The sequence below is a fragment of the Sphaeramia orbicularis genome, chromosome 3 (genome assembly GCF_902148855.1).
Source record: "Sphaeramia orbicularis chromosome 3, fSphaOr1.1, whole genome shotgun sequence".
NCBI classification, from domain to species: domain Eukaryota; kingdom Metazoa; phylum Chordata; class Actinopteri; order Kurtiformes; family Apogonidae; genus Sphaeramia; species Sphaeramia orbicularis.
In genome coordinates this window covers 5,057,587-5,083,112 of record NC_043959.1, presented here as the reverse complement: position 1 = coordinate 5,083,112, position 25,526 = coordinate 5,057,587, and the positions used below count along the sequence as shown (strand labels likewise).

The following is a 25,526-nucleotide window of genomic DNA, read 5'->3' as shown; positions in this document are numbered from 1 at the left end:
CTTAGAAAAAAGGTTGTTGTATTTCCATTTTACCCCAGCAGCTACTTAGCACAGAGTGATGAAACAACACCGTGGCTCAAAGAGTCCAATGACTCTTCCAACAACAACCTCAGTGGCTAACAACCCTAACAAGATTACAGTTTATTGGATTGGAGGATGTCTTGTGACAGCACAGAATGTCTGTCTCCTGAGACAAGGACAGTGTGGAACAGGTGAACCAGAGAGCTGGAGGTCTTTCAGTTCACATTTATGTCAATAAAAAGGCAGCAGGATACATTCAGCTTGAGAGGACAAGATGGCAGCTCATTATAAGTTCAATTGGTGACATTTGTTTTATGAAGCAGAGACAGTGAATTTATTGTTGACAAATAGACATCATGTGGCTGCTATATTGTGTCACATTGGCATGTGCTTTTAATCTGTCCATGGTCTTTGCTTTTGTTTTGTGATAGTCTATTATCTTTTCATTAGTGTATAATCAAACATGAAAATAAGAAGTGAATGAGAAAGAGGGGCTCGGCTCAGTGTAGTTCACTGTGTTGCACTGCCATGTTTCTCCAGTAGCTTCATATTTCACTGACGCCTACTACAGGGGTTGGACAAAATAATGGAAACACCTTCACCTCAAGATGATAATGCCCCAATCCACACAGCTAGAATTGTTAAAGAATGGCATGAGGAACATTCTAATGAAGTTGAGCATCTCGTATGGCCGGCACAGTCCCCAGACCTCAACATTATTGAGCATTTATGGTCAGTTTTAGAGATTCAAGTAAGACGTCGATTTCCACCGCCATCGTCTCTAAAAGAGTTGGAGGGTATTCTAACTGAAGAATGGCTTAAAATTCCTTTGGAAACAATTCACAAGTTGTATGAATCAATACCTCGGAGAATTGAGGCTGTAATTGCCGCAAAAGGCGGACCTACACCATATTAAATTATATTTTGTTGATTTTTTAAGGTGTTTCCATTATTTTGTCCAACCCCTGTATGTCTGAGTGTGTGGACCATAGTTATTTCGCCAGAAGAAACAAAAAACTCTGGCTCTAATGAGGGATTTTACATGTTATTGGGTGAGATGCCGTGTGTCATTAGATACCACTAGATGCTACTAATGATTACTCACTAAGCCTTTAATTTCAAGGCTAACCAATTATTTATACTATCATTGTCACTGTGATACAGATATGTAAAGAAGAAATTGCAAATTGCTCCCTTTATTGTGAGCTTTTATTTGTCACAAGTCATATCATTGAACAATGTTACTGTATATCAGAAATTTTCCTTTTATGGCAACTTAATTTCAACCTGCAAATAATGTTATTCACTATGTTGGTTTATGGTGTTTGGTGCTCATCAGACGTAACTCTTTTTCCACAGCAGCGTGACATTTAACATCAATGATCCAGTGTCTTGCTGCTTATTTACCTCAGAAACTTATCAGTCTGGTTATTCTGTCTCACTCTCACTCCTACAACATGACAATACACCTATATCCTGAAAGATAGTTTATAACAGAAACAATAACATACTGACAGATGTGCTGTTGTAGCAGGATGGCTGAGAGGAAATCAAACATTGGGGTGCATTTATTTTAGATATGTTAGATGATTTGTCTGGTTCTAGTTTTAGGAAAACTTTTGTAGAAAAAAGTAGGCCAGTTTAAATAGCTTAATTTTTGTGGCCATAAAAAGTTCTCCCACCAGTGGTTTGTTTTGGTCAGATGTTTCTCTATCTGTGAATTATGTAAGGATGTACCTTAAGGCATGAACACAGTGTGGAGTCAAAATACCCTCAGCTGTCCCATAAAGAGTTTAGTTTTCACTGACTACACTAAAAAAAAAAGGTCACAAGTCTCCAATACTGTCCACTCTGTTCCCAGTTATAGGTATAAATAAAGCACATCTATCTATCTATCTATCTATCTATCTATCTATCTATCTATCTATCTATCTATCTATCTATCTATCTATCTATCTATCTATCTATCTATCTATCTATCTATCTGTCTGTCTGTCTGTCTGTCTGTCTGTCTGTCTGTCTGTCTGATTACCATGATTATTTAAAAACACTGTTTATAATGCCTAGATTTTTTGTCTGTATCCTGGTGTGTGTGTGTGTGTGTGTGTGTGTATATATATATATATATATATATATATATATATATATATATATATATATTCTTCGAAAACTTTAAAGGTTAAAACCACCCAGTAATTAATTAATATACAGGGTCTTCTGTATTACAATACACCAACCCAACTACGTCGTTTAAGCGAACAGTCTTGAAGATCTTCACCCCCTTTTAGACATTGTTTTCTGGTAAACAGCAGCACTAGACGTTCTTCTTTTCTGCCCTAAGGCTCCCTGAATCCTTAACCACAGGCTTAAGGTGGAAAGGTCCCATGAACCTTTTCCTTATCTATTAAAACAGGCCCTTCACATCCCATTCGGCCCTCTGTGATCACAGATAACCAGTCAGATGTGACCCCAGGACCAGGAAGCCCCTGTTGTTTGAACAAGTCAGTGGCTGATGTGAAGCTTCTGGCCAATAAGAGATAATACAGTGGAAAGTTCAGGAAGGAGCCTTATTTCCATCAGTACCTGTAATTACACCGGGGCAGGTGGTAACAACTTCCTCTCTCCCAGAGGAAAACACAGCACAAGGCAGGTGTGTGTTTATTTGTTTGTTTGAAAAATGACTTCCAGGAGCATGTGAGAGGAATGAACAGAACAGATACAGCTCCAGTCCTACCAGTCATTTAATTAGGGACCGAGCCGAAAGGTAAGGCCCTCTCACACAGTGAGAGGCCTTGCCTGCAAGCAAGGCCCTATTGTTTTTCGTTCGTTTTTATATTATTAGGGACCGAGCCGAAAGGTAAGGCCCTCTCACGCAGTGAGAGGCCTTGCCTGCAAGCAAGGCCCTATTGTTTTTCGTTCGTTTTTATATTATTATTATTATTATTATTATTATTTTTCCGTGACGCTTTAAACTGGAATTTGCCCCCCTAAACATGCTCAAAAACTCACCAAATTTGGCACACATGTCAGGCCTGGCGAAAAATTTGATAAAATGTAAAAATTAACCCCATAGGTGCCAAAATGGCCTCTCTAGCGCCACCTATGTGAAAAAAATGGGAAAAGCCCTAGTGGCCACTAGGAATGTCGTACAGACATGAAACCAGTGCCAAAATTCTTGTTGGATGAAGCACTACAAATCATCCACTGACACTTATGACCTAACTCCAACAGGAAGTTCGCAATATGCCTTTCAAAATAAAATTTCTAAAACTAACTCCGATGACACCGTTTGTCATATTGACTTCTAAATAGCATCAAAAGATAGAGTGAAACCTCCTCAAAAAGTGATCTCTCACTTTTTCCGGAACTGTCTTAGTTTTTTTTTTACAAGCCCGCAAAGTTGTGATGTTTGGAACTCATTTTTCACTTTGCAGTTTTTCCTGACATGTGACATATCTACACGTTCATGGGACTCAGCACAATGCTCACATGCAAAAATTTTTGAGATAGGATGTATGGTTGTTGATTTATAACAATTCTTTTATTTTCATACTTTTTCCACTTTAGACTGCCATTTGACCCCCTTAACATGCTCCAAAACTCACCAAATTTGCCATGTATGTCATGGCTGGTGAACACTTTCATACAATATCAAAAATTAACCCCTTGGGTGCCAAAATGGACTCTGTAGCGCCACCTATGTACTAAAAAACACACAAAATCTGCCCTAGCAGCCAGTAGGAATGTCACAGAAACATGAAACAAATGCCAAAATGTTGGTCTGATTGAGCCCGACAAATCATACACTGACACTAATGAGCTAACTCCAACAGGAAGTTGGCAATCTGCCTTTGAAAGTTACTCTACGTTTCTGCAATTACTGCTTATTCATTTCAGAGTTTTGACATAAAAGTTAGACCTCATTGAATATCCACAAGTCTGCAGAATCCAAAAGTGAAAGAATTTTTCAGATACGACCTACGGTTATGGAATTATAGCGATTTTTTGAAGACTATGTTTAGTTTCACTTTTCCAAATGGCAAAATCCCTATAAAAGTCTTGCTGGTGCACATTTTCACATGTCTCTCTGTAGTGCAGTGGTTCATGTAGCTGCCTGTGGAGCCGAAGGACCCCGGTTCAAGTCCCAAGTAATCCAAAAGTTTTTTTTTTTTTTTATTTTATTTTAAAACAGGTTTTACTGCATTGTATTGTGGATATTGGAAATTTTGCATACATTCAAAAGTACACGGAGTACATTTTTTCAAAATAAAACCAAAATTAAGAATAATACAAAATGTCTATTACATAACTTCTTTTCATTTTTATGACCAAACACTCAACTGTTTGTACAATGTTTCTTCATTCAAAAGTACTCTTTCTCACAGACACACATCCTCACACAATAGGGTTTTTCCAAAATAAAAGCCTTAAATGTGGTAAATCATCACTTTTATACTCACTTATTCATACAATTTCAATTCATTTTGCAAACTGATTCTTTCTCTCACATTAAAAACAAATGCACATACACACAGTAGGGTTTCCAAAATAAAAGTCTCATTTTAAAGGTGATGGTGGTTTCAGCAGAGGGTCGCTGGTGTTCTGGACAGATGTAAGGAGGACAGACACTAAAGGATGGGAACTGGTATGGGGACGGACAGGTGTGAGTGGAGCTGAGGCGTCGACAGTCACGGGTGGCGGATCGCGGGGGAGGCGGATCGCCCGGTGCGAGGTCCCGCCCAATGCTGCTTGCAGCTTTAATTATTATTATTATTCACACACCACTTTGACCTGGATTTTGACCCCCTGAACATGCACGAAAACTCACCAAATTTGGCACACATGTCAGGCCTGGCGAAAAATTTGATAAAATGAAAAAATTAACCCCATAGGTGCCAAAATGGGCTCTCTAGCGCCACCTATGTGAAAAAAACGGCAACTGCCCTAGTGGCCAGTAGGAATGTCGTACAGACATGAAACCAGTGCCAAAATTTTTGTTGGATCATGCTCTACAAATCATCCACTGACACTCATGACCTATCTGCAACTGGAACTTCGCAATATGCCTTTCAAAATAAAATTTCTAAAACTAACTCCGATGACACCGTTTGTGGTATTGACTTCTAAATAGCGCCAAAAGATAGAGTGAACCCTCCTTAATACAACGATTTCACACCTTTTCCATAACTGTCTTAGTTTCTTTTTTACAAGCCTGCAAAGTTGCGATGTTTGGAACTCATTTTTCACTTTGGAGTTTTTCCCCACATGCGACATATCTACGTGTTCACGGGACTCAGCACAACTCTCACATCCAAAAATTTTTGAGATAGGATGTACGGTTATTGATTTATAACAATTTGTTTCTTTTCATACTTTTTCCACTTTAGACTGCCATTTGACCCCCTTAACATGCTCCAAAACTCACCAAATTTGCCATGTATGTCATGACTGGTGAACACTTTCATACAATATCAAAATTAACCCCTTGCATGCTAAAATGGACTCTGTAGCGCCACCTATGTACTAAAAAACACACAAAATCGGCCCTAGCGGCCAGTAGGAATGTCACAGAAACATGAAACAAATGCCAAAATGTTGGTCTGATTGAGCCCGACAAATCATATACTGACACTCATGAGCTAACTCCAACAGGAAGTTGGCAATCTGCCTTTGAAAGTTACTCTACGTTTCTGCAATTAGTACTCAGTCATTCCAGACTTTTGAATAAAAAGTTATACCTCACTCAATTCCCACAAGTCTGCAGAATCCAAAAGTGAAAGAATTTTTCAGACATGACCTACGGTTATGGAATTATGGCGATTTTTTGAAGACTATGTTTACTTTCACTTTTAACAATGACAAAGTCCCTATAAAATTCTTCTTGGTGGGCAGCTGTCTATGGCTGTCCTTAGTGTAGTGGTTCATGTAGCTGCCTATGGAGCAAGAGGACCTGGGTTCAAGTCCCAGACAATCCAAACTTTTTTTTTTTTTTTTTTTCTCCATCTTAAAACAGGTTTTACTGCATTGTATTTTGGATACTGGAAATTTTGCACACATTCAAAAGTACACGGAGTACATTTTTTCAAAATAAAACCCCAAATACCAATAATACAAAATTTCTATTACATAACTTCTTTTCATTTTTATGATCAACCGCTCAACTCTTTGTACAATGTTTCTTCATTCAAAAGTACTCTTTCTCACAGACACACATGCTCACACAATAGGGTTTTTCCAAAATAAAAGCCTTAAATGTGAGACATCATCACTTTTATGCTCAATTATTCATACAATTTCAATTCATTTTTCAAACTGATTCTTTCTCTCACATACAAAACAAATGCACATGCACACAGTAGGGTTTCCAAAATAAAAGTGTCATTTTAAAGGTGATGGTGGTTTCAGCAGAGGGTCGCTGGTGTTCTGTACAGATGTAAGGAGGACGGACACTAAAGGGTGGGAACTGGTATGGGGACGGAGAGGTGTGAGTGGAGCTGAGGTGTGGACGGTCACGGGAGGCGGATCGCGGGGGAGGCGGAACGCCCGGTGCGAGGTCCCGCCCAATGCTGCTTGCAGCTTTAATATTATTATTATTATTCACACACCACTTTGACCTGGATTTTGACCCCCTGAACATGCACGAAAACTCACCAAATTTGGCACACATGTCAGGCCTGGCGAAAAATTTGATAAAATGAAAAAATTAACCCCATAGGTGCCAAAATGGGCTCTCTAGCGCCACCTATGTGAAAAAAACGGCAACTGCCCTAGTGGCCAGTAGGAATGTCGTACAGACATGAAACCAGTGCCAAAATTTTTGTTGGATCATGCTCTACAAATCATCCACTGACACTCATGACCTATCTGCAACAGGAACTTCGCAATATGCCTTTCAAAATAAAATTTCTAAAACTAACTCCGATGACACCGTTTGTGGTATTGACTTCTAAATAGCGCCAAAAGATAGAGTGAACCCTCCTTAATACAACGATTTCACACCTTTTCCATAACTGTCTTAGTTTCTTTTTTACAAGCCTGCAAAGTTGCGATGTTTGGAACTCATTTTTCACTTTGGAGTTTTTCCCCACATGCGACATATCTACGTGTTCACGGGACTCAGCACAACTCTCACATCCAAAAATTTTTGAGATAGGATGTACGGTTATTGATTTATAACAATTTGTTTCTTTTCATACTTTTTCCACTTTAGACTGCCATTTGACCCCCTTAACATGCTCCAAAACTCACCAAATTTGCCATGTATGTCATGACTGGTGAACACTTTCATACAATATCAAAATTAACCCCTTGCATGCTAAAATGGACTCTGTAGCGCCACCTATGTACTAAAAAACACACAAAATCGGCCCTAGCGGCCAGTAGGAATGTCACAGAAACATGAAACAAATGCCAAAATGTTGGTCTGATTGAGCCCGACAAATCATATACTGACACTCATGAGCTAACTCCAACAGGAAGTTGGCAATCTGCCTTTGAAAGTTACTCTACGTTTCTGCAATTAGTACTCAGTCATTCCAGACTTTTGAATAAAAAGTTATACCTCACTCAATTCCCACAAGTCTGCAGAATCCAAAAGTGAAAGAATTTTTCAGACATGACCTACGGTTATGGAATTATGGCGATTTTTTGAAGACTATGTTTACTTTCACTTTTAACAATGACAAAGTCCCTATAAAATTCTTCTTGGTGGGCAACTGTCTATGGCTGTCCTTAGTGCAGTGGTTCATGTAGCTGCCTATGGAGCAAGAGGACCTGGGTTCAAGTCCCAGACAATCCAAACTTTTTTTTTTTTTTTTTTTTCTCCATCTTAAAACAGGTTTTACTGCATTGTATTTTGGATACTGGAAATTTTGCACACATTCAAAAGTACACGGAGTACATTTTTTCAAAATAAAACCCCAAATACCAATAATACAAAATTTCTATTACATAACTTCTTTTCATTTTTATGATCAAACGCTCAACTCTTTGTACAATGTTTCTTCATTCAAAAGTACTCTTTCTCACAGACACACATGCTCACACAATAGGGTTTTTCCAAAATAAAAGCCTTAAATGTGAGACATCATCACTTTTATGCTCAATTATTCATACAATTTTAATTCATTTTTCAAACTGATTCTTTCTCTCACATACAAAACAAATGCACATACACACAGTAGGTTTTCCAAAATAAAAGTGTCATTTTAAAGGTGATGGTGGTTTCAGCAGAGGGTCGCTGGTGTTCTGTACAGATGTAAGGAGGACAGACACTAAAGGGTGGGAACTGGTATGGGGACGGAGAGGTGTGAGTGGAGCTGAGGTGTGGACATTCCCGGGACGCAGATCGCGGGGGAGGCGGAACGCCCGGTGCGAGGTCCCGCCCAATGCTGCTTGCAGCTTTAATTCCTACTTGAATTTCTTGCTAACCTGTGCTTTCCAAGCCCACTGATCTCAGTGCAGATGCAGACACCAAAGTGAGGTTCACTCCCCTGTTTGCTGCCATTTCATGTGAACAGTACATCGAACTTCTACCACAGGCCTGAAAATTAGTTGACCAGACAATGCAATCAATCAGAGTTGGTACATGCGAAGCAAATCATTTTAGAGGTGGTGTTTCTTAGTGTTATGTCACTGGTGTGTTTATCAGTCATCCAGAACAAGAACTATTTGTACCTAAACATTTCACATTGCAGCATTTTTAGTGAAATATCCATGGGTTCTTCTTCATTTGCTATCCTGAACTCTTTTACACTGAAGCAAATTGCAAGCAGTGCCCAACATACATAATACACACACAGTATCTCCTACAAATGGCAGATACATTTATTTGTCCTACAGCAACTCATCTCAGTTTACGCAAAAATATTTTCTCCATGTCATTAAGTCACAACTCATTATTATAGAATTCAAACAAAGCAAATTGATGTTTCAAAAATAGCATGGTAAATGCATAATCAGCATCAGCATTAGAATTTTTAATGCACACAAATTTACCTCAGCATACAAACACATTCTTCACTAACCTGAGTAAACATCACACCTGGGTAGCTTTATGCATGTAAGTAAAATTAACATCACACAATAAACAAGACCTCCAAACAAGGAAGTGTTTTCATTCACGCTCTTCTACCTATTCAACACCCCAGATTTTCCATAAAATTTAATTCCCATATGTAAAATAGTCAGGGTCATATTTGTGCCTTAACATCTTTCCTAAGTCTGTCACCTTTCAATTGAATGTTGTTACCATGGCAACCGCCTGGCAGGACATAGAGACACATCTGTCTGAACAGCAGGCCAGCATTGGAAAATGCATACACAATTCCTGCATTTTGTCTTTTTAGGGGATGGTTTTTATTTCTTCATGTCATGCGAGTAGTATATCCCCTTGCCACCCTAGTCTAATGGAAGTGAAACAGGACCAGCTTATTTTAAGACAAATAACCCTTAAAGTCCTAAACAGCCACTGATGACTAAAATCATCTAAAATGTTTAATACCTGTTGATCCACTAATCCTATCAATCCATGTAAATAATTGGCGTTGAATACGGTTATTCATCTTTTCATGGTCATCAGATATGACCCATTTGGATGTTCAGAGGCTCCATAGTTACCGTGGAAACACCGTCATCTTCTACAACACTGGTTCACCAGTAAAATCCATGGAGTTAGATCAATGACAGTGGATAGACATACTGCATTTATCTTCAGAGAGATTTGCTGAAAAAGTAACTCTTTCTTCAGTCTTTTTTGTTTTTGATGTAATAACCTTCAACTTTAATCTGAACTTTTATGAACATTAACATGATCAGTAAATTAAATATAAGAAAATACATGATGTTCACTGAAAAAACACAATTTACAGAGGATTATGTCACAATAAATTGTGATAAATCGCTTAAGAAACCTAAAATATAGAGGAAAAAAAGATTTTGAAACTGTCACAAAAGTAACACTGAGTCTTTATGGGATAAGCTAGCACCAGGCCACTTAATTAGAAATAATAATATGAACTTGGTTCATACGACACTGGTTGACAAATAGGAGTAAAACGTGGGTCATAATCTCTTGTTTCTAAAATGAATGAAAAATGAGAGGAGAAAACACTTTCAGGAAGTGCATTTACTACTAAAGGTGAAGTTAGTGAAAGGAGTGAGACGGATTTACAATAAATACAACAAGCCCAATGCTGCCCTAAAAAATGTTATTTTTCCCTTTTTTTTTTTTTTTTTTTTTTTAACGTTGTAGTTGTTAAAATTGATCCTGAAGTAAGGTAATATGACTATTAGCTCTATGCCTCAGTCTATGTCTCTTTTGTTTGTTGTGCTAAATACATGATACAAATTTTAGCTTGCCTGAATGTGGAAACTGAAAGCGTCAACAGAATAGTTCAAAGTGACTTTTGTAGCTGCAAAGTTTGTTTTTGTACAGAATGTTTGAGTCAGCTTTGTACAATAGGTCAACCATCTGCACAACACCTGAAGTGCTCTAGTTCTTCTTATATTAGACGTCTGGGTGAGAACAGACACTGACCCCGTTTACACAAAAACACTGCTTTATTTTGCTGAACAGTTATAATGCTGTGCCACCCATGCAACAGAATCAGACTTAGAGAGTGGCATCACCACAGTGTTGATTTTTAGCACATTCACCTTATTTGCCCTACAATAATTTTGAAATGTGTTCTCTTTAAAGCTAACCCTGGAGAAAAAACAAACTTTTTTTTACATGATGGCAGAGGCATAAGCTGTGAATTTAGTGTTGTGTGTTTGTGTATTCAGGGCCAAGAGCATGACCGAGCAGCAGGAGCAGAGTGAAGACACAGGCCTGCTCCCAACACAGGACCTGGACCCCTCCAAAGAGGACAACGCACACGGCAACTTCAGGCAAATATTACACACACACACACACACACAATTTACAATGAACATTTAGTTGTTTTTTCTCAGCAGGCACTACGTCAATTGTTTTGAAACCAAACATATATTGATGTCATAATCATACCTAACACTATTATCCATACCTTTTCAGAAACTTTTGCCCATATGAGTAATCAGGAAAGCAAATGTCAAAGAGTGTGTGATTTGCTGAATGCACTCGTCACACCAAAGGAGATTTCAAAAATATTTGGAGTGTCCATAAAGACTGTTTATAATGTAAAGAAGAGAATGACTATGAGCAAAACTATTACGAGAAAGTCTGGAAGATACTATTAAAGAAGAATGGGAGAAGTTGTCACCCGAATATTTGAGGAACACTTGCGCAAGTTTCAGGAAGCATGTGAAGGCAGTTATTGAGAAGGAAGGAGGACACATAGAATAAAAACATTTTCTATTATGTAAATTTTCTTGTGGCAAATAAATTCTCATGATTTTCAGTAAATTAACTGGTCATACACTGTCTTTCAATCCCTGCCTCAAAATATTGTAAATTTTGCTTCCCCACCCTGTAAGTGCTGGGCAGCGATTAAAATTTTTAATCGCGTGGATTTCTGTGATTAATCGTGATTAATCACATAGTTATATGGGGGTGGGGGGGTTGCCGGCAACAACAGCGTGTATTTCCTTTCAGTGATATTTCAGACTGGAAGTACTCCGGTGATAAAAAAAATAATTCCGCAGTGCTTCCAAACAACTTTGTCCTTCTCAACCCCACCGTCTGAAGACATTTAAAATGAAAATGTCCATGGAAAAGACCAGTACTTTTCTCCATGTTTATGTTCCCACCAGTTTATTTCCGCTGATTGATTGACAGGAGTCTTAAGCCCACTAATAAGTACTAATACTAATAAGCCCAATAATATGTGATGTTCAGTTGTTCAAAGCAAGCAAAGGGGACCATCTAATGGTCGGAATAAGTTGCACTAACGTATGTTTTGTCCTTGCGGTGTTCCCGTAGTCAGTTCAGACATAAGAAGGAACTAACAGACACATTTCTTTCATTCTGTTTGTATGGCCCGAAAAACGTTTGCCTATGAGTGTTTTATGTTCAGTTGTTGTAAGAATGGATAGTATAAAATATCTCTGATGTGAACCTTTGTTGCTGGATAAAAAGACGTAAATCTTGAATTAATCTGTAAATGCTAATCGTTAGCGTGTCTATGGATTTTCCCATTCAAGTTAGCATCAAGCTAGCAATATTTTTCCCATTCATTTAAATGTATAATGCCATGTAACTGTACTAAGGCAATGAACAGAACTGAGACATATTTTGTTTGTATGTTGCAGTTTTACAGTGAGTAAAGATTCTCAAGTAAAAGATTTGGAGAGAAGTTTTGGGCGTCCGGCTTTTCTTGGTAAACCTGTTGTCTATCTGCTGAGCTAATCGCTACATGCACACAAGCAGGGGCAGAAGAATAGGAGTGTACTGTCCTCGCTAAGACGTCTGTACTTAGTCTGAGCTAGACAGCGAGCTAAACTTTGAATTGACGATGCAAGCTATGTCCTCTTTGAGGTTTGCAGCTTTAATGTACATACTTGATATTAGGGATGGGAATCGAGAACCAGTTATTTTTGAGAACTGGTTCCCAGTAGCTCAATTTCTTGGAATCGTTTGCCTTACTGCTTAACAATTCTGCTTATCAGTTCCGCCTTAGTTGTGCATGCACGATGACGTCACACGTACGCTTCATTGTCAGAACATAGTCAACATGGTGCTGAAGCAGAAACGGTCTAAAAAGATGACACCAAGTCCACTTACTTGGAACACTTGCAAAGCTTCCATGTCTTCAAAAGGGTGGAATCCCTCCAATATGCTCAAACATTTGTCTACAGCATGTGAATCATTTACAGGAATGTCACATATTTGGTACGCTACTTAGCAACCCTTGTGAATGTTCTGGTTCCGGTGCGGGCAACAAACGTCATACCCAAATACAAGTTTCTGAAGGTTAGGGAAAGGAAATGAAGTGTACAACAACAGGAGACAAGCTGAGCCGAGTCGAACTGGTTCCACGTAGTAGAAATGCGGCAATAGAGGAATTAGTAAAGCGTCTTAAGTTTTGCTTTCACTGCATCCCGCTGACCCCGTCCCCCACCCCCCCGAACCGGGCCATACGTTATCTGTTCTTATTTGTACATATGGTATATTTTCTGTGCAGAGAAGGAAATATAAAAGACAGTTAATGCAAACACACCCATCTGTACTCTTTTATTCCCTCACCCAATGGGAATCGATAAGAGAATCGATAAGGAATCTGATCGATAAGCAAAATCGATAATGGAATCGGAATCGTTAAATTCTCAACGATTCCCATCCCTACTTGACATCATGCAGATTGACAGAGTGAAACTATAAAATAAAGACAAAATAATTCAATTAGTTATGTCTATTAATGATATGCATATTCACAGAGAATGCATAGATGTAGTTATTATAAACTTAAATTGACTGCTAATACAACAATCATATCGCAAATAAGTAAAGGTTAGTTCAAAGGCTGGCATATTATACCTAAACACAACCAATGACATAAACTTAAAATGAGCCTGCATAAAGAATTAGCAACCCATCTCTGACTGCTAGCATAAATGAATAAGCTTAAACATGTTAATAACACATTGTAATAAATACATCCAAAATAACGTCATAAACATGTTTCTAACGGCACGTTTGCATGTGAAATTATTTAGCAAACAACAGAATGACTGATACATACACGTGTTGCTTCTGCAGGAGTTAAAGTTTGATTCAGCATTACTCGGAAAGTTCACTCACTTTACTCCTCTCAGCTACACCGGCACCAGCGCTTGGTGCATGTGGAGTGCCAAAATAAAAGCATGAGTTTCAAAATAAGAGTCCGTATGTATAAATGAACTAAGACTTGCTTGAAAGGCCGAACGACATGAACGGAAGATTAAAAAAATTGTCGGCGTTATTTAATGAATGCGTTAACGTGGTAATAATGCTTTAACTGGCCCTAATATATATACACACACACACACACACACACACACATACACTGCCCTGCAATACTTGAGATTTATTCACTCTTATACCCCCCCCACACACCATCTGTATCCTGTGCATGGTCATGGGTTTACAGCCTTAGGAGATTCATTTTGCACATTTATTTCAGCTGTATTTGAAGTCAAGCAATGGTCAAACACTCACAATTGCACACAAAGACGACAAAAGACAATTTTTATTCTCCCTAAGTCACTGAGGTGATGACATCTGGGTTTGGAAACCAACTTTTTTTGGAATTATACCAGCAATAAAGTGCTTTAAACAACGTAAACATATTCTTCTACACAATACACAATTTGTGTGTTTGCATCTGCAGGCAGAATGAGTGGGTCTGTGTTTGTGTGTTCTATTAGAAGGATTCGCAGCAGGAGCAGTTTAATCATGTGCAATCTGTTCAGGGATGGGGTTTCACAATGGAGCATGGTATGTGCTGACAGACGCTAAGAATAACATTATACGTAATAGTGTTAAATTTGCTGCACTATATATGCTGCAGATTCATCCATTTGTATGCGCATAAATTACTTTTGACCAGTTCAACATAAAGAGACAGTGCACAGCCACCACATATATCATATATTTATTGTGTGCAATAAACTATTTATTATTCAAATATCCTGCACAAACAAAACCTCTGTTTTGTTCTCCACTGGTTCCTTGGAAAATTTATTGTGGTCTTAGGCTCCAAACTATTTGTGGATGTAAATACATGTCATTTCCCAAAAGCCTCCTTTCTGGCTCTGAGGCATTTAATCTTGGTATCCAGCCAATCTCACCTCTCCGGGAATCTGTGTAATTCTATGTACTCTACTGGCATGTGTGTTATACTGCATACTATACCAGCTACTATGTTTGCACTCTCTAGTTGTCCATTTTTGCTGCGTTGCATTTCTATTTTTGCTGGAGAAGAGCTCAGAGTTTGCATTCTGTAATATTTTCCTGGAAATAGTATCAATCCATTCATTTAACTTTATATATACTTGAGAAATCACGGAGGGGTAACCCTGATTTGCAATGATATTAAATCCCATCACAGCATTACAAACAAGTTCATAGTTAACAAAAATATAAAACACTAGCACATTGACCCATGGGAAACTATGGGTTCTAGATGTGGTAGTTTTCATGCAGGGGAAAGCTGACTGTTGGGAAAAGATGTTAGTCTATTTTAACATAATTCTGTTTCTGTTCTCTTTCTCCTACAACCTACTGGGTCTGTCACAGACCATCTGCTACCATCTCCTGACACCAGGGGGTGCTCCAGTATTTTAAGTACTGACATAAAAATTGTTTAAATTACTAATATCTCCCAAAATGTTGGTCCTATCAACTTACTGAGATATTTAATATGGAGATGGGACTATTCCTCAATTGTAGGTGCCAAACTGACCAGTTAAAAGTGTCTCTGTTTCTCAGAACCATGCAGATACACACACACAGATGCTTTGAGCCCTTCCAGTATCATATTACACTTCATGTAAAACGTTTGTGTAAAACAGTTTATGTACATTTTTATGTAAAACAACTCATAAATTGTTTTACCTAAATGGCAATTTGTGCATTCATTTTAAGATGGTTTTGTATTTTCTGCTATGTGTCAGATGCACTAAAAATTAAACTGATATTTTTCCAAATTCAGACCAAATGTTTGGAACAGGCAACAGGAGGAGGTCATTTTTGCAGGTCTGATAAAATCCATCTTTAGCTAAACAGATCTGAAAGGTAGTCTGGAAATTTTCTTTATATTAAATAGATGCCATAGGTTATGATGTAACTCCTGAAGGGAGGACCACCTTACCTTGTCATATAAAATACAATGATGTGCACCATAAGCATCACCCATGATAAATCTGAATACAGAGTGATACCTAGTCTAGACGTTTGAGTACTGTAGCTGATGCGTGCCTGTAAAATCAACATAATCCAAGATTGGTAAGAAAACCACCTCAATCATCCTTCTACAGAACATGGGAAAACGTGTAAATGTTCTGCCAAAATAGACAGATATACAATAGACTTTGCAGATTGTTAAAAGGATTGTGTGTTTTTCATAGCTGAATCTCATACATGAGCAACATAATACAGCACTGTATCGTCCATAGTTCAAGGCTCATACTGTGGGTTTTGAACATATTAAACAATTTATTCATTTGTTTCATTCTGTTTTATCTGACTAATTGCCTAATGTTAGCTACCTGTCTAATGTTAATGCATACAGGTTTGTCTGATGCCAGTAATACCAAATTCCTGTAATGTACTGGTAAAGTGGGTAGCTCACAGAAAAGTGTAACACAACACTAAAACATCACCTAAGTTTTACTAATAGGCCCAGTGTTATAAATAAGCTCATTTATATTTTTGTAACAAAATCCTTTGATAGTTTTCTTCATGTAACTTCTTAACCACAACTACAGTGAAGCTGTTGGGGGAAAAAAAATCCAGTTAAACACCTGGTAATCAAAGTCAGCTATAGCAGATAGCCAAGATCATAATAATGCAGGAATAATTTATGAAACAAACACCAGATCACCTACTAGGTGGGCAAATAAAGTGCATAAGAAAAGACTGATTTCCATAGTATTGTTGGAGAGAAGTTGCAGTTTTTTGGAAGTGATTGGAGGATGTTTTGGAGTTTGCTCCCAGTTTTCAGTGATGTTAAACTTCAAGATACTTTCATTGGCTTCTATTTCAAGCCAAGGCTGTCACTACTTGGATCGTCATGATCCGTACACAACAAGAGCTGTGATTGGGAATATTTGGTTTAAACATTGTTTCACCATAAGACAGACATATTTTTGAATCCAGATAAGGCTACCCTTGTTAATAAAAAAAATAAACATGTAACTTCACTTTTTTATGTGGAAGTGATTGAAATGGGGGATGATATAGGAGATTTCAAATGGGTTTAGGTAGTTGTAAGTGTCCAACAGCCTATATTTTTGTGCAGATATGGATTTCAGTCTAATAATATAAATTGTAACTAACAGAAAAAGCACAAAAAAGCTATAATTCATTCATTTACTTTACTTTGTTTTTTTTTTTTTTGATAAAGTTGTGTAACGGATTCTCTGTCTTTCCCCTTGTTTACTGCTCTACTGTCAGCTCTCGAATAATGTTAAATGTCTGATGTAGAATTTCTTATGTTTTCTAATGAGTTCCGATGCTATATTCTGCAGCAAAGGCAACAGTTTAATTTCCCATTCCTCTTGCCTTATTGCTACTTTGAACCTTCACAGTGAGTCTGTTCACTTCAGTCTGTAGCCTCAGTCCCATTTTCTTCTCCTCCAGCTAAATTATTGACTGAGTCCACTGCTACACTGGCCACCGATGGGAGGTGTTCGCTTTCTAATTTAGGATTCAATTTAGGATTTTTTGAGCTTTTAATTAGTTTCACTATTTAGCCTCACAGCCAAGGGCACAGAGATACATGGACAAAAGCGCATGCGTATACACACAAACACACATTCCAATCAAGTTTGGCAACATTATTCTCTGCTGATAGGTCTAATTCTATTTTCAAGGCAAAACGACACAAAGGATCAGAGACAACTGTTCTTTTGCCGTGTAGATTTTGGGCTGCAGACATGTTACTATAGCAGCATGTATACAGTCCATTTAGCCTGAGCATTCCTGAAAAAACAGCACATTTTGCTGCTGTTTTCGTGTGAACTCCACCCAAGACAGTTTTTAGGGATTTTAATTTCAGCCAAATATTCAGATATTCCCAATAATTTTCATTTCTAAGACAATTTAAAGACCTCAGGAGTCAATTTGATGAGACTAGTTTTACCTCTTCTACCTCCAATCATTTTCCTATATCAGCCTTGTTTGACCTGAAATGCTTCTACTAGACATACCACACTGTTAGCTCTGCTAACGCTGCGATGGGAATTGCCTGTAGCGCTTTTCTTTTTTATGCTCACCTAGCTGTACCAGTGGTATTGATTAAGAGCTGGAGCTGGTGTAAGAGAGAGACAGATGGAGAGTGAAAGCAAGGACTGGAGAGTCGGTTAGTCCCCACAGAGTCTCCTGTGTTTTTAATAATCACTCTCTTCTCTCCACCTGGGAGTGCAGAGCCACTGTGCACAACTATTTATAGGCAGCAACCAGCAGGCAGGACAGGCAGCACACATGCACTATTGTTCACGACACTGGCCTGAGATAATGGGATGTCTTTTACAGGAGGATGATTTCAATAAAGAAACAGTGGATTTATACATCTAGGACAGGATACATGAGATAATTAAATGCAGAGAGATTAAATGCTGGGGTTTATGTTTGGACCCAAATGACTCATGTAATTAATTAGATTTACCTATTATGTCCTTTTTTTCATTCACAGCAAGCAAATGCTCCATGTTATAAAAAGCCCATCTCATTTCTCTATGGAATGGTATCAGACCTAAAGCCTGCCCCCATAGACCAGCTCAGAGCATCATTAACCCTGAAAGACCCAAACAGCCGCCATCAACCAAAAGCATACTGATCTAAAATGTTTAATAACCGCTGATCCACTAATCCTATCAATATATGTAAATAACTGAATGAATGCAGAAAAATGCAGTTTGTCATCTTTTGGTGGTCATCAGATATGATCTGTTTGAATGTTCAGAGGCTCCATAGTGTCATCTTCTACAACATTGATTCACCTGTAAAACCCATGGAGTTTGATAAATGACAGTAGATGGAGACACTTGTTTTATGTTTAGTTAATGACATATTTTACTGAAAAAAACAACAAAATGTGGAAAAAATATACAACATAAGCAATAACATGAACACAAATAAATAAAATAATCATAAAATGAACAAAAACGAATGAGCACATTTACAAAATAATAAATAACATGAAGAAAATATGCAACAAAATGAACAAAAATGAAGAAAAAAAAATTCACAATGAAATGAACAAAAACAAATAATACTGTCACAGTTTGGCTCTTAGACCATGACAGAGATTGAGGATTGACAAATGAGGTGGTAAGGAATTAAAAAGTAATTTATTAAAATAAATACAACGATAACTCAAATAAACCCAAAACAGAATAAACAAGTGGTGCCAGGCACAACAAACCTTACATGTATTGTAGCTTATTTTGGCAGTGATCCAGCTGATGTCATCATGCGTGTGCTGATATCAGCATATCAATTGCCTCTACATATGTGCTATGTTTGAAGCAAATTGAAATAAAAGTGATGTTTTATAGACACTAGCGGCATTGTACCTGTGGTGCATGAGAGGCTAAAATCGCCCAGTATACCTCACAACATTTGAATACAGACATAAAATTGTGCCTAGTAGATAGTCAGGTAATGTTTCTATTCATTTGGCGGGTTTGGTGGCAATCGGTCCTGTGAGGGTCTGTGGTGAGCTTGGACTTGGTCCGAGGTGAGCTGGGACCCGGTCCGAGGTGAGCTGGGACCCTGTCTGTGGTGAGCTTGGACTCGGTCTGAGGTGAGCTGGGACCCAGTCCAAGGTGAGCTGGGACCCGGTCTGTGGTGAGCTGGGACCCTGTTAAAATCGCCCAGCATACCTCACAACATTTGAATCCGGACATAAAATTGTGCCTAGTAGATAGTCAGGTGATGTTTCTATTCATTTGGCAAGTTTGGCAGTGATCGGGCCTGTGAAGGCTGAAGAAGATCCGTACAAACACCCTCCTGTGCTGCAACATCGATCGGACGGACACCAGACGGACACAGAACGTGCATTATATAGTAGGATTTCAAATTTCGCCCATTATAAGTAAATGGGAGAAGAAAAAAAGATTTTAAATATTCTTAAAAAATGTGAACTTTGACCTTACTTTTCCCAAACTGTAACCACATCTATTCTGCATCACTGGCAATCCATGAACTGAATTTAGTACAAATTCAACCTATAGTTTTGCTGCTACAGACATTTGAAATTTAGCCCATTATAAGTAAATGGGGTAAAAAAAAAAAAAAAAGGTTTAAAACATTTTTTTAAGAAAGTGAACTTTCACCTACTTTTCCCAAAATGTAATGACATCTATTCAGGGTCACTGGCAATGTATTCACCCAATTTGGTAAGAATTCAACCAACAGTTTTACTGTTACAGACATTTGAAATTTCATCCATTATAAGTAAATGGAAAAAAAAAAAAAAAAAAATTCATAAAATTTTTTAACTTTGATCTACTGGTCCCAAAAATGCAATCAGATCTATTCTGGGTCACTGGCAATCTATAAACCCAATTTGGTATGAATTTGACCAATAGTTTCATAGATTGTTAAAAAACAAACAAACCAAAAACAATACCTCTTGCCTCCCCTTCAGGGGGCGGGGTAACAAAAAGAAAGGAGGGAGCCACCTAAGAGGAGCAGGGTCAGGCAGAGCAGAGCGAGAGGGACCAGAGAGAGTGACTGAACAGCCACGTCATGGTGGTTAAATGGACAAGCTGCACCTGACACAGATGGGACTAATCAGCATCACTCCACCTGCATGACATTTAGATGAAGACAGGGACACCCAGTGCCCAAATGGTGCGGGGTCATCACAATACAAAGACAAAATTATAAGTGCCATGAACAAAATAAGGTTGTAGGCATTTATTTTCATATTCAGTTAATGACAAATTTTATTGAAAAAGTATGATTTCATCGAATAACCTCTGAATTTACTGAGCTACATGATCCATGAATGAAATATTGGAAAATACATGATTTACTCAGAAAAAATGCAAAATGCAGAGGAAAATATTATAATTAGTTATAAATCACTTGGGAAAGACAAACAAACAAAAAAAAAATACTTGGAAGTTGTGGCAAAAATAGTTGTAGGGCTTTAAGGGTTACAAGTCCCTTAAAGGTCTTTGTGTGCTCATGTTGTAAAAGTCAACCTGAATGATAAACCCAAAAGTGCTGAAGCCTCTTGTATTTATACAGTATATGCATGCAGCGGTCACACCTCAGCTTTAAGAAGTACAGGGCAGAGGTCTGTCTTTCTCACCCAGTCTCAGATATTAAATGTTAAACTAGAACCAAATCCCCCAGTGGCTTTGTCTTGGGTCACTGGAGAGGAGGCACAATTAACTGTGGAAAAACCAGGCACTTTATCCTTTTGTTTCCCTTGTGGCTCAGGTGGAGGGACAATCCCTCACCTACTCATACACAATGGTTATTTTGGTCATGTCATGCTTTAAACGAGTATTTTAAAACTAATATTCAAAAGGGAAATTAAAGGAAATACGGGATCCCTGCACAGTATTGAACCCATAAAGACCCATTGTTACTTCTGTGGCAGTTATATTTAATCTTTCTTGAGTGATTTATCATGATTCATTATAATATTCTCCTCTGTATTTTGCATTTTTAAGTGAAAATAATGTATTGTCTTTTAATTCACTGAACATGTGGATGTTCATAAACGTTCAGAATAAAAAACAGAGAAACTGATGAAAAAGTGACTTTTTCAGCAACGATATCATATCATCATCAATGTAGAAGATAAAAGTGTTTCCACTGTCACTATGGAGCCTTTGAATGTCCAAATAGGTCGTACCTGATGACCATGAAAAGATAACAAACTGTATTTTACACCAGTTATTATACCCCCATATGTATTGATAAGGATTAGTGGAACAATAGTTGATAAACATTTTACATCGGTATATGTTTTTGGTGGCTGACAGTTGTTTGGGTCTGTAAGGGTCAGTTATGTAGGGGAGTCTGCAGAGACTGTTGGATAACTATTTTATTACTGATATGTACAGGCAGGGTTGTCAGTGCAAGTGTTGTCCAGGTACCAGCATTTTCTCTAACTCTGATTTTTGGCAATTTGGGGATCCTCCTACATTAAATTTGGGCCCTTTTCAATAAAAATATGTGGTTGCTTTAGTTTGAATTCCAAAATTACCCTCTGTTCAGCTTGTCTTCATCTTTTACAGGACAGATAAAATGTAATAAGACATCTAGAATATGCTTTAGAGATCTCCCATACTAAGGAAGGGTCATCTGTTGTAATAAAATGGCCTACATTCCTTTACAAAGGAGACTGTAAATTTTTGATCATACAGGATGAAAGTCTCTGACAACCAACATCTGGTGTGAATAGCTGGAGTGGTAAAGTAACATTGAATAAAGGCTGCAGCGTGGTCAGATATAAGACTATATTACTTACTAAACTGTACGTAACTGATAACAACAAAAGCTTTAGAATAAAGAAGTAGTCTATTATAGTAGTCCTGTATAACATGCATGTACTTTTGGGGGAAAAAAAGGTGAACTTTGTCTGATAGTGCAGTTCCTAACATAGGGCAGTAATATTCTTACTTTCGTAAGAGGGATGATTTGCCTGGAGGGGATTTGTCCATAATTGGGCTTAAGTGGCAATTAAAATCCCCTCCAATAAACAAGTTTCTGAAAGCTTGAGTGAAGTGGCTTTTCAACACCAAGAGGTAACTCCTTAGTCCACAGACATAGCAGCAATGCCAATAATGTCACACAAAAATACTCATCATACATATTAAGAAAAGAGGTTCTATTTGGAACATTGTCTACAGTAGAAACATAAAATGATGGCATGGTAGAGAGATTTAAGTTCACTAACTTGCAAAAAGAAGTTTTAATTCAGCTCAGCATTCATTATGTTATCAACAGGGGTTACATTCAGTGACTTTATGTACAGGTCCTGGAACACAATGGTAGAGCTGGTAGAGTTGGGGTAGATCTGTCTGTATTCAGTGCCAGTCGACCTCTGGTGTGAATAGCTGGAGTGGTAAAGTAACATTGAATAAAGGCTGCAGCGCAGTCAGATTTAAGACTATATTACTTACTAAACTGTACGTAACTGATAACAAAAGTTTTAGAATAAAGAAGCATCGTTATATGCCGGATATCAGCATATAACGATGCTACTTTCTTTACCCTGTCAAAAGTTTTGCGAAATTACATTAATGTGGCTAAGTTGTTGCCCAAAACACATAGCCTGGCCAAACAAAGTCCCACACTTTAATATTTTGCTGAACTGCCTTTAGCTGTGATTCCAGCATGAATTCACATTGTTTAGATAAACTTCTGTAATGTCACAATATTTATTTCCATCACGTTTTGCACATATAACGATGCTGAACATACACCTGACCAACTGAAGAAACCCCTGATTATAACTCTGTCCCCACAGGCTTATACTGTAGGCTGTAGGTATGATGGGTAATCACTTCAACCACCTCTCTTCTATCCCTGCTGGACCCATCAGTCTGGAACAGGGTCAATCTGGACTCATCCGACCAGATGACCTTCCCCCATTGAAACACAGTCCAGTCTTTATACTCTCTATGAAACTAATGATTCATTAAGAAAAGAGAAGTTTCTCATTGCATCACTGAAACAACTTCCAATGGAATCCAATGGAGGGTTCTTACCCATTGATGCCAACTTAGCACTTTTGTTGGTACATTTAGCAACTTTTCAGACTACTCTAGCAACTTTTTATTCAAAAAGCACGTAGCAACAAATGTAGCGACTTTTAACATTTGTTGTTTGTAGCTACTTTTGAAAAGTGATTCAAACGCTAAAACATACATTTTTTCTCTAAATAACATAAAATTATTTTTTTCTCTCACAGTAAGAAAAACACAGGGTCTGTCTTCCTAGCTGTAAAAGTCAGCGTTTCCAACTTAGCCACTTTGTTGGTATATTTAGTGATTTTTCAGACCCCTCTAAAGACTCTATCAAAAAAGTGGCTGGTGACAAATCTATCAACTTTTTCTGGTGCTATATTGGAGACTTTTGGAGACCCTGGTGTGAAAGCATGTATTGTTCTTTGTCTAAAACAGGATGCTTGCACAGGTCTTGAAAGTCTTAAAAAGAATGGAATTTTGAAACGCTAGAATTGGAATTTTGTATGAAAGTATTAATAAAGTATGAAAAAAAGTTTCTCATAGTGTATCCTCGAAGGCACATAATCTTGTGACATAAGAAATACATGAGGAAAGCATATAAAAATCTTGATATGATTTCATGAATCGGTCGGTACTGGAATGATTCTAGTTAAACGTGTTTGTGTCATATCCATGCATTTTTGTGCTTTTCATATGTTTTGAAAACATTTCTGTCATTAAGACATAATTAACTGCGAATTATGCATTCATTCATTCATACATTTATTAAAATGAAATATTCTAATACACAGAACAGGTACAATCTCACTCAAAAACCTTAGGAATGCAAGTATAAAAATACATAAAGTCAAGGTCTTGGGGTATAAAATAACAGTTTTGAAAAAGTCTGGAATTTTTGTTTGGACAAAGAGCAAACATCCTGCTAAAACAAATTACTGCACTGAATATAAATCACTCTCACTGACATTGACAGTTTTCTCTATTGTCTCTTTTTGGTCCATTTAGATTGTTGAAGAAAATGGGACTAAATAAATAAATAAAAAAAATTAAATAAATAAATAAATAAATAACTTTAGTAACTTCTCTCAAGTGTCTCTTTTGGGTCACTTTAGCTGGTCCCCAAGCCTGGATAAAGGGGGAGGGTTGGAATTATGACATCTAAAAAAAATAAGAATTGACAGTATATTTCATTTGTAGTTCTGAACATATTTAGGGTATTTTTATACTCACTGTTTGTCTGTCCCACAATGTTATTCCTCTCTCCTACATTGTTCATTACAATTACATGCACATTTGCAATTATGTAAATTAGGTGATGACATCATTTAGTAACCTCTAGCGATTTTTAAGACAGACAATAGATACTTTCCTCACTGAGGAGTTGGCAAAACTGCTCTTATCTATGCATTTAGTTAAATCCTGCAGGGGACTTTTTTTTGGCCCGGCAGTGTATCTTATGCCCTCTGGAAGGTCAGGAAAACCCAAATTTGTTATTAAATACAGGGTTGTTTGTGTGCATTTGATGCATAAATGTCCACAAACTGCACTTGGTGAGTAGAGATGTGAACTGATGGAGAAACACATGACCAAAATGTCACAGTTTCATTTGGTGTTTTCTGGGATTTTCCATCTCTGGTGTTTAAATGTAACACAAGTCACCAGGGAGGAAACTCCTTGGTCATTTGACAGTTATGGAGTTGTGGATGATGGATGTTAACTGTGCTGTTTTGTAAATGAGTATGTGTGAGGCACCCATCAGGTCCAGGAGAGCTGGCAGCGATGTCACAGCTGCACTGCTCTGCTGTAAACAACAGCCTCATCCTGCTTTTACACAAACACACACTTTCACATACACAGTAGGCAACCACAGCATCAGTCAACCCCCGTCTACGCTCTGACACTTTAACCCCAATTGGGTCTGTATGCAAATATTAGCTTACAGAGTACACTTTTATATCCATTTTGTCATGCTTTCCAATGTGGAGATCAGCATCTGACATAATGATCTTAGACACCTCTCCAGTATTTGACACCCTTAAGAGAAGCACCATGAAAAGAAGCAGCAGAGTTGTGGTGGGTTGTTTTGGTACAGAGGTCACTCTCTTTTCTTACCCAGAGGAGAGAATCTCATCAGAGCAGGGACACTGATGGGCCTGCTGCTATTAAAG

The 25,526-nt window shown here is 37.8% G+C and overlaps 1 protein-coding gene across 10 annotated transcripts in view; it reads left to right on the top strand.

The window, feature by feature from the left end:
- gramd2aa (GRAM domain containing 2Aa) overlaps nt 1-25,526 on the top strand; it is a 72,444-nt gene that overhangs the window by 8,973 nt on the left and 37,945 nt on the right. For 6 of the 10 annotated variants that reach the window (XM_030160675.1, XM_030160669.1, XM_030160727.1 and 3 more), the window contains exon 2: nt 10,807-10,911. The exons of 3 other annotated variants lie outside the window; for them this stretch is intronic. In XM_030160675.1, coding sequence (XP_030016535.1) covers nt 10,807-10,911 — 105 coding nt within the window. Of the gene's footprint in view, nt 1-2,290; nt 2,523-10,806; nt 10,912-25,526 lie in introns of those variants that run through there. One more of the 10 variants, XM_030160707.1, reaches the window with a different exon arrangement.